This window comes from Papio anubis, chromosome 1 (assembly GCF_008728515.1).
Source record: "Papio anubis isolate 15944 chromosome 1, Panubis1.0, whole genome shotgun sequence".
Classification (NCBI taxonomy): Eukaryota; Metazoa; Chordata; class Mammalia; order Primates; family Cercopithecidae; genus Papio; species Papio anubis.
In genome coordinates, this window is record NC_044976.1 from 116,224,886 (window position 1) to 116,239,418 (window position 14,533).

The 14,533-nt window shown below is 36.5% G+C and overlaps 1 protein-coding gene across 3 annotated transcripts in view; it reads left to right on the forward strand.

Moving 5' to 3' along the window:
* The window catches only part of WDR3 (WD repeat domain 3), a 29,658-nt gene that overhangs the window by 3,330 nt on the left and 11,795 nt on the right, over window positions 1-14,533 (forward strand). For all 3 annotated transcript variants that reach the window (XM_003892483.3, XM_021922748.2, XM_009216520.3), the window contains exons 2-13: window positions 311-513; window positions 1,504-1,713; window positions 3,822-3,940; window positions 5,536-5,614; window positions 6,536-6,631; window positions 7,859-7,972; window positions 8,156-8,257; window positions 8,759-8,856; window positions 9,445-9,552; window positions 10,416-10,646; window positions 13,108-13,201; window positions 14,303-14,404. In XM_003892483.3, the coding sequence (XP_003892532.1) occupies window positions 343-513; window positions 1,504-1,713; window positions 3,822-3,940; window positions 5,536-5,614; window positions 6,536-6,631; window positions 7,859-7,972; window positions 8,156-8,257; window positions 8,759-8,856; window positions 9,445-9,552; window positions 10,416-10,646; window positions 13,108-13,201; window positions 14,303-14,404 (1,524 nt within the window). In that variant the 5' untranslated portion in view covers window positions 311-342. The remainder of the gene's footprint in view (window positions 1-310; window positions 514-1,503; window positions 1,714-3,821; window positions 3,941-5,535; window positions 5,615-6,535; window positions 6,632-7,858; window positions 7,973-8,155; window positions 8,258-8,758; window positions 8,857-9,444; window positions 9,553-10,415; window positions 10,647-13,107; window positions 13,202-14,302; window positions 14,405-14,533) is intronic.

Consider the following 14,533-nt stretch of genomic DNA (forward strand, 5'->3'; position numbering starts at 1 on the left):
GTCAGGCGTTCGAGACCAGCCTGGTCAACATGGTGAAACCCCATCTCTACTAAAAAAAAAAAATACAAAAATTAGCCAGGTGTGATGGCACATGCCTGTAGTCCCAGCTACTCGGGAGGCTGAGACAGGGGAATCGCTTGAACCTAGGAGGCGGAGTCTGCTGTGAGCCCAGATCCCGCCACTGCACTCCACCCTGGGCGACAGAGTGAGACTCTGTCTCAAAAACAAAAAACAAAAAACAGTTGGTGTTTACTAACCTAGTAGAACCAAGGCACCCAAGGAGCTGAGTTTTCTTTGTTTCTGTGCACAGATTGCCTCACCTGTGGTATCAGACATCATAACATGGGGCTCACCAAGCAGTACCTACGCTATGTTGCTAGTGCCGTCTTTGGCGTCATTGGCAGCCAAAAAGGTAATATTGTCTTTGTGACACTTCGTGGTGAGAAAGGACGCTATGTGGCAGTACCAGCTTGTGAACACGTTTTCATCTGGGACTTAAGGAAAGGAGAGAAGGTGAGCCCAAAATGACCAGTTTGATATTGATTTATTGGTACTTGAGGATGGAGAGGTAGTAGGAGTGGGGGAGCTCTGATTTATTTATCATGAGTTTTTTTGGCGTGTGTGTGCCCTTAGAAGAGAAGAGAAATCTTTTTCCTTTAGGTCTAGCTAGCCAAGCATCAAGTTCCTTTGTGTTCTTCTCCACTAAATTCTGAAAACCACAAAGAAATAGGAACTTATTTCTTAGATGTCTATTTGTTGGAATATTTACAGGTCATTATTTGTAGTAATTATTTATTCCTAATGTATTTTTTCTCTACCAATTCTATTTTTCAAGTTCGACTTATGCTTATAGCTGGTTATAAAATATTAGGCATGTAAAAGGATGGTAACTCTATGTTGGCAGAATGTTTTTCTAATGTGGATAAGGCCCAAGTGTTGTTAAACTAGACTTCAATACTTTGTGTGACTGAATTCCCTAAGCCTACCACTTTTGCCAAACCAAATATAGGCATTTTGATATTGTCCACTCATTTTGTGATTCCCAAGAGATTACTACTTTGATTCTTGTTGCCACCCAGAGTCCTTTGTGGTGAAAACCACTGTAGTACTCGATTGCCATGCAGATTGTTTTCTTATAAAATGGGTCTCAGTTAAAGGAATTTGCAACTCTTTATTGAAAATCACGTAGTGTTGTTCTAGGATCAAGACTTACATTAAAGGGATTAAATTTATTTTATTGCCTAGGGAGTTTTTATATGTATTACACCAATGTAGGGCTTTGGAGAAAATAATTAAGCTTTTTCTTAAATATTTCATTGCCTAGTACAAATACTAATTTCTATATTAAAAAACTTGAAATGGATTGTAGAGTTTCATTTTTATTCATAAGAGTAATTTGGAATTATTGGTGCTCTTAATTTTACTGTGCCTGAGTATTCCTATGCTATTCCCTTGATTTCATGCTTAACTCTTTTACATTGTTTTTCATTTTTATAATTTCAGATTCTTATCCTTCAGGGGCTTAAACAAGAAGTTACTTGCTTGTGCCCCTCCCCAGATGGGCTACACTTAGCTGTTGGGTATGAGGATGGGTCGATCCGAATCTTCAGTCTCCTGAGTGGGGAAGGAAATGTGACCTTCAATGGTCACAAAGCAGCTATCACTACCTTGAAGTATGATCAGCTAGGAGGCAGACTGGCATCTGGGTCCAAGGTGAGCCTTTGAATCAACCCAGACTTTGATATATTAAAGGAATGTAAGGCTTATGCCGAAGCAAGTTGTTGACAAAAATTGTCAGGTAAAACAATGGGCTGCCAATATACAAAGTAGTATAATGGTAGAAATAGAGTGAGGAGGATGGGTGTGAATTGGGAAGTTCATTTTGTTTCCTTTTGTTCATTTTATCATGTTCTCTGATAAAAGCCTATTAAGTATAGGAATAATACTTCTCTTCATCAAGAGAGCCATGATAACTCTTATTGTGGAAGTGCTACCCGAAACAGTAAAATAAGGAAAGAAAACAAAGACTGGAAAAGAAGAGACAAAATAATAATTGTTTGCCATTGACTTCTGTAAAGTCAGTAGGATTTCCTATATCTCAAAAGTCATGAGTTAGAAAATATAAAAGATTCCATTCACAACAGATTAAGTAACAGACATAAAAATACCATGAAACTTTACTGAAGAATGGAATAGGAGACTTTTGTAAAGATATAATCCATGTTCTTGAGTGGGAAGACAAGGCATTGAAAAGATGGTAGTGTTTTCTAATTGATTTATATAGCTAAAGCTATGTTTAGACATATGTTTATATATAGATATAGATATATTTAAATAGATGTTGTAAAGGTTTTAGTTGTTACTTAGAACTTGACCTAATATGGAAAAGCAAAGGAATTGGAAACACCAACATTTGGGAAGAAAAGAATAATAAAACAGGAGTTTCAGATATTAAAATGTCGTATAAACCCAAATTTAAGAAGTATCATATTGATACTTCAATGCAAGTATCAATGCAAAATAGATTTTTGCAACCAAATGGAAATCTCAGAAACACATCCACGTTTACATTCCTAATTAGTATATTTTAAAGATGACATTTTTAGTAAGTAGAAAAATGATGGATTACTTATAAAACAGTCCTTAGACAACTGGCTATTTGGGGGAAAATTTTAAATTAAAGCTTTACCTTGTGCTATATACCAAAATAAAACAAAGATTAAAGACTTAACTATAAAAAAATAGCATTTTAAAGTAAACTAGAAAATATATAAGTAGATATCTGACAGCAAGGTAGAAAAGGACTTTAAATGTATTAGCAAAGGAATAAAAAGGAAACTGTTGGTAGATTGGAATACTTGAAACATTTGTACATTAAAAACAAGTCAGAGGAAACTGAAAAAGTTAAAATATTTAATATTTTCACTATAAAAAGAAAGAATTAGTATCATTCATCTATTAATAACTTACAAACAGTCAAGTAAGAGATGACACCCAAAGAATGATAGACAAAAGAAAGACATGAATTGACAATTCAAATGAGATACTAATGGCCAGTAATCATCATAAAGCATGTAAAATATTTTTCATTTGTATTCATAAATGTAAATTAAAATAAATACTAAGACTGAACATTTTTTACTTATGAGTTTGGTAGTAGTTTCTGAGAAAACTAATAATAGAGTTAAGTGAATGGGAAACAGGCCTTGTCATACATATCCCTGCTGGTTCTATAGATTTACCCAACCTGGAGATCATTTTGATGGTATCAATCTAAAACTTTAAAAATAAACATATCATACAACCCAAGAACTTTTCATTTTAGTTTTTTCTAATCAGATATACATATAAAAATTTGTGTATAAGAATGTTCACTTCTGCATATTTATAACAGCAGAAAGTTGGAAACTACCTAAATGTCTAAAATAGAAACATTTTAAAATAAGTTGTGCTATCGTTTTAGAATTTATTATTATGTGAGCATTAAAAATGTGAACACTCTAGAATAACATGGAAGAAATGGAAATAATTAATGAATAAAGAAAAGGTTGTAAAATGATACGAATGGCATGATCTCAGATTTCTAATAGGAAAATAACCTGGATTATACATAAAAACTAGAGCAATAACAATATCTGGGGATTATTTCTGGATGGTGGGAATAAGGCTGGTGTTTATTCCACTGTACTTTCCCCATGCTTTCCAAATTTTCTGCAAGGACTATGTATTGCCTTTGTAATAATTAAGTCTCATTGTTTGTCAAGTTAGGCCATATGTGGTAAAGAAAATTATTTTTCATCTGTATTATTTGATCCCTTTAGGACACAGATGTTATTGTATGGGATGTGATCAATGAAAGTGGTCTCTACCGTCTAAAGGGGCACAAGGACGCCATCACACAAGCCTTGTTTCTACGAGAAAAGAACCTGCTAGTTACTAGGTAAAAAAATAATGGTTTAATTTCCAGTTCTTTTTTAGGAAGAGAGAATTTGCTTTCTTCCTTACTCATTTCTCTCATGAGCAGTGTGCTCATGCTTATGCATTAGTGTTCTCTCCTGTTCTCCTGCTTTCCTTTTTTCCATTTCTTCTAAGTAGTATTGTAGAGCTGTCTAAAGTTATATTATTTTTAAAATAATTTTTCTAATTTGTCATTCTTTTCTCTTGATACCAGTTTTTCCATGTTTCTTAGCCTTTTGAAGCTCATTATAGAATGAGCTTTGTTTACCTTCTAGATATCTAGAAAGCCAGGAATCAGAATATGGAGCAGAGGGAAGATATGAATACCAGGTGTTAAATTCGGCTCGCCTTTTGAGGAGAGATGTACTGTACTTCATAGTCCTCCTAAACACCTATTAGGATGAACCATTTGACATTTTTATTTGTGTACATAAAAAATCATCAAATATCAACAATCTTATATTGTTCAACCTAACATAATAATGAATATTCCTAAAGAATGGCCACCTAGGAAAAGCTGGGATACCAAGGTTTGCCAGGCATTAATTAGAGGAACCATAGTAATAACTCAGAAAAAGCTGTGAGCACTAAATGCTTTACCAATGGTGGATTTGTTTCTGTGGGATAGGATACAGGTAAATTAGTGTCTTGTTCAGATAACACAGGTTCTGTAAGAGAATGATTCTATAGTTCTAATAGAAAATATATATATTACAGCTTAGGGAATATAAAGGAAAGTAAATAACACTGTAAGGTGGGGTTATATGGGATGGACTTTGTAAATCAGGTTTTTGAGGGTTTTTTTTTTTTTCCAGTTTGCTCATGAAGGAGGATTATATTAGATTTATGTAGTGAAGAGATAGGGAAGAGGTGTTTGAGCAGGAGTAGTAGAGGCCATTGGCTGGGAGGGCTTATATTTAGGGGGTTAGGAACAAATAAATGGGAAATTTTGAGAATGCTGCCAAAGAGCCTGATTTTCATTCTACAGGGAACATTGAGTGAGTACAAATATTAAAAATTAAGGTTATCTGACAGTTGCACATTGGATGGGATGAAAGAACAGCAATGGACAGAGACCAAATGAGAAGTTGTTAAAATAATCCAGGTAGTAGGACTTAAGTTCAGGTTAGTGTACAGAAACGGACTAGAAGGTGTCAATACTTAGAAACTTCACAGAGGAGGCATTTTCAGGACAAGAGACTAACTGGACAGGAAGACAAGGGAATGGGAGAAGTCTAAGATGTTTCCATGGTAGATTGTCTGAGGGAATGCCAATGCTGTGATGATGGAAATGATAGGAGGAAGCCATGATGGATCAAATTCTGTATTCTTTGGTACTCTGCATCTAAAGTCATTCTTGTGCTTGTAGGTGGAACATTTTATTTTCTGCACAGGAATAACTACAAGGAAAGTTATGATTCTTTGCTTTTCAAAAGAAAGATCAGAGAGAATCAGAACTTTAGACATTATTGAAGCATATGTTCCTTTTAAAGCAACAGTGAGTTTTGGATCTCCCTATTAGTTGAATAAGTTTTCCTAAACAGGATATATATTTTTTTCTCCTGTTTCTTCTTCTAGTGGGAAAGATACCATGGTGAAATGGTGGGACCTTGATACTCAGCACTGCTTTAAAACAATGGTTGGCCACCGGACTGAGGTACGTGGAGGGTCATGGGCCCAGGGAAATAATGGGAAGGCAAAAGGGAAAAGGTGGTGTTCTTCGCTTCCCCTTTCATGGCTCTTTGTTTTTACTGCACACAATAATTATATGCCATCTTGAGGGATAGTGAGGCTGGTTTGATGGAAGCAATGCCAGCCATTGAAGCAGATACTGATGCTCTCATATGTAGTAAAAATTGACCTTGGATGGTTTTTAATTCCTGAGTTTCATCATTTCTAAATAATAAGTGTCCACTTTTATGAATGTAGGGAAGTTTAATAATATTATGTGTGCAGCATCTAGCTTACTGATAGGTAAGCAGCATATGGTAGCTGTTATAATAGTTACTTGAACACAGATCTAATTAGTTGAGTTCAGGGACTGTTTTTTATACATCTTTGCATCCTCAGTGCTTTATTCATATCAGGCATTCAGGAAGGTAATACCTAGAATTAATGACAAGAAGATTAAATTATTTGTTGATTTGCAACAATATTATTTTCTTTATTTAATTCCTGGATACTTGAAGCTGAAAGTTATGCCATGGACATTAGTGGGGCACCTTTTATTTGCTAGACACTGCTAAAAGCAAAGAAATAGAAGACTTAAAATCATCATTTGAGTGGATTTCAGTTAAGATTTATGCTGAACAGCTATTATCTTAATTTGATTATAGGAGGTTAGAGACAAACTCGTAGTATCACAAAAGTAACAGTTTCACCGCAGGCCGTTTTTTTTTCTCTGTAAAAGTGAGATTTCTCTTAGCGCATTTTGAAAGGATTGTCGCTATGCCTTTTCTTTGCCTTTAAGGTGCTAAAGACATTTCACTATGGTGTAACTTAGACTTTTGGAACATCATATTATACTACCTGGAATCTCTTGAAAGTTGTATTACTCAACTCTTTTTATATTCCATAGGTATGGGGGTTGGTTCTGGTGTCAGAAGAAAAGCGACTCATCACTGGAGCCTCAGACAGTGAACTGAGGGTATGGGACATAGCTTATCTGCAAGAGGTAATTACTTTTTAAAATCATGGGCAGTGTCATGTTTAGAAGTTTCATAAGCACCTTGGTTTTAGAATCAGATGTAATTATTGAGTACTTCACATAGTATTAGAAGGAATTCTATCACATCAATAACCTGCAACCCTAAAAAAGCTTTTCTTCCTTGTATGCTCATTATCCTCATTTATTTGAGCTCAGGTTAGCTTTAGGCTTACAGTTTCTGGTAATACTAATGTTTTATTTTGTGGCACTCTTAATCAGATATTCTTGGACCTTTGGGGGTCCATGGATGGCCTTCAGAATATCTGTGAACCTTTCTCCTCAAACATATATGTAGAATTTTATGTTTATAAATACGTATATTCTGAAAAGATCTGTAACTTTTTCTTAGACATTCAAAGAATTTACATAGAAGAAAAGCTTGCAGACCTTAGGTTTAGCTGAATTTCGGTGTGTGCGGTGTCCAGCAGCCATTTTGATGGGAGTTACATTAGTAGGCTAGGGGTTATCTTTTATTTAAGGAGAAAATGTATCAACCTGTCTTGCGATGCCTTTGCAGTTCCTAATGCCAATTTGAATTTTTTGTTCTACAATATGGTCGACCTTTCACCTAAATACAGAGAAAATTTTGAAGTTAGTGAAGAGTGGGGTTGTTTTTTCACTGTTGTCACTAAGCAGTAGTCTATATGCTATAGAAAGTTTTTGGAGATAGTATAATGAGTAATATTCTGTTTGTGTATTATGTAGTCAGTTTTTAATAAGTTCTGATACCTGCCCTGCTACTGAAGAGGTTTGATAAGGGAGATCACAGATTAGAAGCTATTATTGGCCATAAGAAAGATTTCTAAGTCTTCAGGATTAAGAGTTACCTCTTGGGCCAGGCACAGTAGTTCATGCCTGTAATCCCAGTACTTTGGGAGGCTGAGACAGGAGGATCACTTGAGTCCACACACAAGTTTGAGACCAGACTGGGCAACATGGCAAGAACCTGTCTCTACAAAAAATTTAAAAATTAGTCAAGCATGGCGGTGCCTGTGGTTTCAGCTATTTGGGAGGCTGAGGTGGGAGGATGGCTTGAGCCCAGGAGATCAAGGCTGCAGTGAGATATGATCATGCCATTGCACTCCAGCCTGGGCAACAGAGTAAGACTCTGTCTCCAACAACAACAACAACAACAACAAAATACCTCCCGGAACATACTATTTCAGCTTTTATTTTCCCATTTTTATAAAACAGATTGAAGACCTGGAAGAACCAGACCCCAAGAAAATCAAAGGATCTTCTCCTGGAATACAAGATACTCTTGAGGCAGAGGATGGTACCTTTGAGATGGATGAAGCCCCTGAGGATGTAATTCATTTTCCTTTCTTAAGTTTAATTGTGTTGAATAGTGGGAAAGTAAGAATTGCAGATTTTTAGGGAATCATCACTTTAGGGAATATTTTTGTCACTTGCACTTATTAGAATTATATTTTTTTCAGAAGTTCAGCAGAACTTACATCTAACCTTCATCTGCTCTTGCTTCTTCTGTAGCGAATCCTTTCATGTAGAAAAGCTGGTTCCATAATGCGGGAAGGAAGAGACAGAGTTGTAAACCTTGCAGTTGAGAAGACAGGCAGGATTCTTGCTTGCCATGTGAGTACCATACTTAGGAGAAAATAACAAGGACTAGGCTGTTCCTTTCAAATACTCATTCTTTCATATTCAATGTAAAGATGACTTTTTCTTGACTCATGTTAATAATTCATTATATGGTACTGTGTGGACCTATAATCTCTAGCTTTATTAGCACAACAACAGAAATAATAATTACTATTAGGTTGGTGAAAAAGTAATTGGAAAAGTAATTTAAAAAGTAATGGTAAAACCCGCAATTACTTTTACACCAATATTATTTTTATTAGCAACCATTTATTAAATGCTTGCTCTTCTAAGCAATTTAAAAGTATTTAACTTCTTGTTTAGCCTTCAGAGCAATGCTACAAGAAGGAAGTGATATCCTCATTTTACAGATGAGATAGCAAACCCAGAGAGATTAACTAAGGGAAGAAATATAAATATTGTTGTTTACTTTTGAGAATTAGGTAAATTACAGATTACCTCTCCTTGACTCACATTAACCTTTTGCCTTTCTAGGGAACTGATTCTGTGTTAGAATTGTTTTGTATCCTTTCCAAAGAGGAAATTAAGAAGAAAATGGACAAGAAGATGAAGAAAGCTAGAAAGAAAGCAAAGTATGTTTTCTTAATACTTATATTAATAATGAAATATCCTGGATAGGCCCCATGTTACTGAAAAAAACTGGCTTCTTTAATATTTACTCTCTTATCAATTACCGTTAAAAGTTAAAGAAGAACTTGTGAGGTACCGATAACCCCAATTTGTCAAGTCTCAGAGAGAGAGAAAATCATCTGATTCAGCAAATCTTTTGAGACCTATTCTGGTTTATTTAACATGGTTGGATTGTTAAGTGCAGGTTAATGAGTTTTCTAAAAAGTCCTGAAATTAGAAAAATAACCAGAGACGTTTCAGTGGAATAGTTGTAATTACAAGGACCTTGTTACAAGAAATTTTATGGGCTATTGCGTTCAGAATCCATTTCTTAAGGGTAGCTATTAAGTGAAATAATACTTTATGACATTGTAGTGTACAAAGCATTTCCACTTATACTACATTGTTTAATTCTCATGGTAATCCTGTGTGGTTAAGTGACTTTTCCAGAATCACACAGTTTGTCGGTCGAGGGGCCAGATTTTGAACTCAAAGTGCAAAGCTGCTTCTAGAAAAATAAGAGCATGATACACTTTTCTTCTTCCCTCTAGATTACATTCTTGCAAAGGAGAGGAGGAAGATCCTGAAGTTAATGTTGAAATGAGTCTGCAAGATGAAATCCAGCGGGTGACTAATATCAAAACTTCTGCCAAAATCAAGTGAGTAAAAATAAATTATCTGAAGTTATCATAGAAATAGTCAGCTACCAAGTATTATTGGCTTTTTCATGCTATTTGTAAGCTGTCTATGAATTATATATTTGGAGACAGTGGTCATGAGACATCTGTGTCACACCGTGCTCCTGTCGCCCTAACCATGGGCCCACTTTTTGTCTTGTATTTGGATTATTGTAGTACCCTTTTGGGTAGTCATTTACTGTCTTTTCCTGTGGCTAATTGAAAAAAAAAATAAAAGTGTGCCCCACATTCAGAAAGGATATAAAGTCACTTATAAAGAATACATACACAAAACGAAGGTATGTATCAGAACCAGGATCTGAGCCTAGTTTTTTTTTTTTTTTTTTTTTTTTTTTTTTTTGACTTAAAAGCCTACTCAATACTCGGAGCACTCTTTTTTTTTTTTCCCCTAATTTTTTTGAGATGGAGACTTACTTTGTTGCCCAGGCTGGAGTGCAGTGGCATGATCTCGGCTCACTGCAACCTCAGTCTCCCAGGTTCTAGCAATTCTCCTGCCTCAGCCTCCCCAGTAGCTGGGATTACAGGCTTGTGCCACCACACTCAGCTAATTTTTGTATTTTTAGTGGAGATGGAGTTTTGCCATGTTGGCCAAGCTGGTCTCAAACTCCTGACCTCAAGTGATCCACTCACCGCGGTCTATCAAAGTGCTGGGATTACAGGTGTGAGCCACCACACCCAGCCTTACAGCACTCTTATTTGAAAAATTATGTATAGTTATTCAGGCTTTATATAGATAGAGGACATTGCAAAGCCTTTTCCTGGAAAAAGTTAACCTTGTGAGCTAAGATGGTAGCTGGAACATTTATGATTATTTTCTTATGCAGATCCTTTGACTTGATTCATTCACCTCAAGGAGAGTTGAAGGCTGTCTTCTTGCTGCAGAACAACCTGGTGGAACTGTATTCACTGAATCCATCCTTGCCTACTCCTCAGCCTGTCAGGACAAGCAGAATCACCATTGGGGGTCATCGTAGTGATGTGCGGACTTTGTCATTCAGCTCAGACAATATTGCTGTTCTTTCAGCTGCAGCTGATTCCATTAAAATATGGAACAGGTTTGTGAAATGATGTTTTATATAGCTGTATTTAGTAGTATTTCTTTACTTTTACGTTTTTTTGGTACTCTTGAGGGTTAGTTATTAACTTCTTAAGGCCCTCAATACAATTGTCTTTAGTGTGTTTGGGCCATTAGCCTGTAGAGCTTAGAGAAGAAAAAGTTGCCTTTTAAAATGTGCCAAAAAAAAAAAAAAGGCAAGCTTATTCCATGTCTAACGCTTGTAACTGTACTTGGCTAGAGAAAAACACACAACCATACTACCTACTCTTTAAACTTAATAAAAAGCAGCCTGTTAGTGCTGCCCAGTAATTGTACCCTAATTTCTCACGCTTCTTTTACTTTCCTAGATGACAGTTTTACACCTTGCTTCTGTTGTCAAACCAAATATCTCCAAAACCTTTAAGCTAATGATCATATCTCCCATCTTAAAGGAAATAATAACCCCCTCTCACCCTGCATTGCTCTCCAGTTACTACCCCATTCTCTGATTCCATTTTTTCCATTCTGTCTTCATCTGTCTCCCATCAAGCTTTTGTCCCCACCGTTTCAGCAAAACAGTCATTGTCATCAGTGATCACGTTTCCAAATCCAGTGAGCTAAAAGCTTTATTTTATGCTCTCTCCTTGAATTGATAACTTCCTCTCTTTGAAACACTTTCTTTGACTTTCATTATTTCCCCTTGCTGTCTATTTATTCTTGCTGTCTATTTATTCTCAGTCCTCGCTCCATCCTTCTTATCTTTATGACGTCTAAGTGTTAGAGTACTTTAGGGTAGAGTCTTTGGGCCTTTTGTGTATCTAAACTCACTTTATGTAATCTCCTGTCATGTAGCTTTCTCTGTGTGATGACACATACATTTATATCCAGCTTTAACCTCCTCCCTAAACATCAAACTCATGTATACAAATACTTTGTGTCACCAGTTAGATGTCTAATTAAGCATTTCAAACTTTTATGTGTCCCAAACCAAACTTAGATGTTCATGTCTCCAAAAATCCTCCCACCTGCTGTTCCTTCAGACTTCCCTATCTTAATAAATGATTACTTGCTACCAGTTGTTGTAGTCTAAACCTTGTAGCCATTCTTGATTTTCTTTTATTTATTTACTTATTTATTTAGAGACAGAGTCTTGCTCTGTCGCCCAGGCTGGAGTGCATTGATGTGATCGCGCCTCACTGCAACCTCCACCTCCTGGGTTCAAGTGGTTTTCCTGTGTCAACCTCCCGAGTAGCTGGGATTACAGGCATGTGCCACCACACCTGGCTAATTTTTGTATTTTTAGTAGAGACAGAGTTTTACCATGTTGGCCTCGAACTTCTGACCTCAAGTGATCCACCCATCTCGGTCTCCCAAAGTGCTGGGATTACAGGCATGAGCCACCGCACCCAGCCCATTGTTGATTTTCATATCCCATATTCATCCAATCTATTAGCAGATCCTATCAGCTCTATCTTCAAAACTGATCCTGAATCCAGCCTCATCTTACCACCTGCACTGCCACTGCCCCATTCAAACACTGTCATCTCTCATCTGGGTTATTGTAATAGCCCCCTGACTGGTGTCCCTGCTTTCTTGCTTGCCCCTCTATAGTCTGTTCTAAACACAGTAGCCAGTGTAATCTTTTTATAGTGGAAGTTAGATCACTTCCAATAGTTCCATCTCACTCTACCTACCTTACACACCTTATCTCTTACTACTCCTTTTCTCCTCCACTAGCGCCACACTGGCCTTCTTGCTATTCCTTCAACAGAATAAGAATGTCCCTGTTCTTTCTGCTTGGATCCATCTTCCCCATTTATCCATAAGCTTTTTCTGTGTCTTATCAGATGACAGTCCTATCATTCTTACCCTACTCCTTGAACTCTTCATCCCCTTCTCCCAGCATTATGTTTCTTTGTAGCACCTATCATCTGATATACACATATTTACATATTTATTATTCCCAAAGAATGTTAACCTTTGTGAGATTAGGAACCTCTGCTGTTTCATCCACTGTTGTATCTCTAGCACCTAGAACAGTACCTGGTATGTAGTGGGCATTCAGTAAATGTGTGTTAAGTGGACATTTGATATATATTTGTTTAATTAATGAATGTTTGTGGTCCTATAAAAAATGTAGGGATATTTGTAATGATGTACTAATTTGACTTGTAACCCTTCAGACTCACTCACTTCTTGGTAATGGCAGATTGGGCTCTGTGGAGCCCAACAGACACTTCTACCCTGCTTTTGTGTGATTTCTGTTCCTTAGGATTTGGAGGCCTTATAAAGTAAACAAAGTTTGGTGCTCTTTAGTATTTTCTCCCATGACTATAATTGTATGTGAGTCAAGGGTTTTTAAGACTTGTCTTCTTTTATGTTGATCTGTCTGAGTAAGTGCATCGAAACCTACACACTGACCTCTAAAATGGGGAAGCAGATTCTCTTAACATGAGTTCTTTATTTTTTCTTTCTCATAGGTCTACACTGCAGTGTATTCGCACAATGACCTGTGAATATGCACTTTGCTCATTCTTTGTACCTGGTGATAGACAGGTGGTCATAGGAACAAAGGTAAATGGAGACTTTTTCTGGGATATCTGGATCTTTTCTACTAAAAATTCATAAAATTAAGAAATCTGGTTCTTTTTAGCATATTGGAGATGTACTGGAGCTAAGTAATCTAGGAGGATGTTAGTTTATTACATATTTTGTTTACTGAAGTTTTACTTTGTTAAAAATTATGAAGAAGAAGATTAAAATCATGATCCTGAGATAACTACCATTAACATTTTGGTGATCATCCTTTCATGCATCTTTTTATGAGCACATATGTAATTGTGTTTTAATGAATGATAAAATATATTAAGGGTAATAATTAAATATATTATGTACCTAATATCATGCTTGGCAGACAGAAGCATTCAGTAAAGACAAACTGATCAAGTCCTCATTCCTAGGTGCTAGTCAGATTGGGAGACAGCCACGTGGAAATAAGCAGACATGGAAACGCTTATGCTGTCTGTACCACATTGTGCAGAAGCTCATTGTAGAGCAGGCTTTGCCTCTGTGTGTGTGTTAGCATACATGCTGACACCATGACTATGGCATATACAGACCTCTAAATAGGAATGTTAAAGTGATTGCTTTCATGCCATTAAGATATTTTTAAAAATTCATTGCCGCCTTCAGTGTTGTAGGTAGATCCCATTTCTTATTGTCAGTGTATTGCAGAGGAGGAAACGAAAAGCAGATGGAAAAGAGTTGGTTAAGCCAATAACTGTAGAGGATCATCCATTTAAAGGATTGGCTAAACTTTAAAGGCTTTTAGGTTTGCATTTGCTATTTTGTTTATTCTGATTTGCCTGTGGTCATGATATTTTCCTTTTGAAGTTGTGGAACCAATGAAAGTAACGTGTCCAGTACTGCACAGTGGTATTATTCCATACTTATACACATGGCAGCCCTGCCAAGGTTAACTCAGCACATCAGTAGGGGATTTAATAGTATTTAATCAAATAGGAAATATAGAACATGGAATGTGGAATCCATTTCCTAAGCAGTGGATCACATTTTTGCAGCTTGGTTATGAAGTCTTTTCTAAATTGTGCAGGCATGAATCATGGAGGTTGTAAGTATGTTCACTGGAGCTGTGCTCATTTTGTGTCTTCCCAGACAGGGAAGCTGCAGCTTTATGACTTGGCCTCGGGGAATCTGCTGGAGACAATAGATGCACATGATGGAGCTTTATGGTCCATGTCCCTCTCTCCAGATCAGGTAACTAAACCAGATTTTAAAGCCCTGGACTTCAGCCCTCTGGCCACAGTTCTCAATTCTTATATCAAGATTTACTGCTGCTAAGAAAGATTTCTCTCAGGGTTTCTTTAAAGAAAGCCTGAGTTTTGT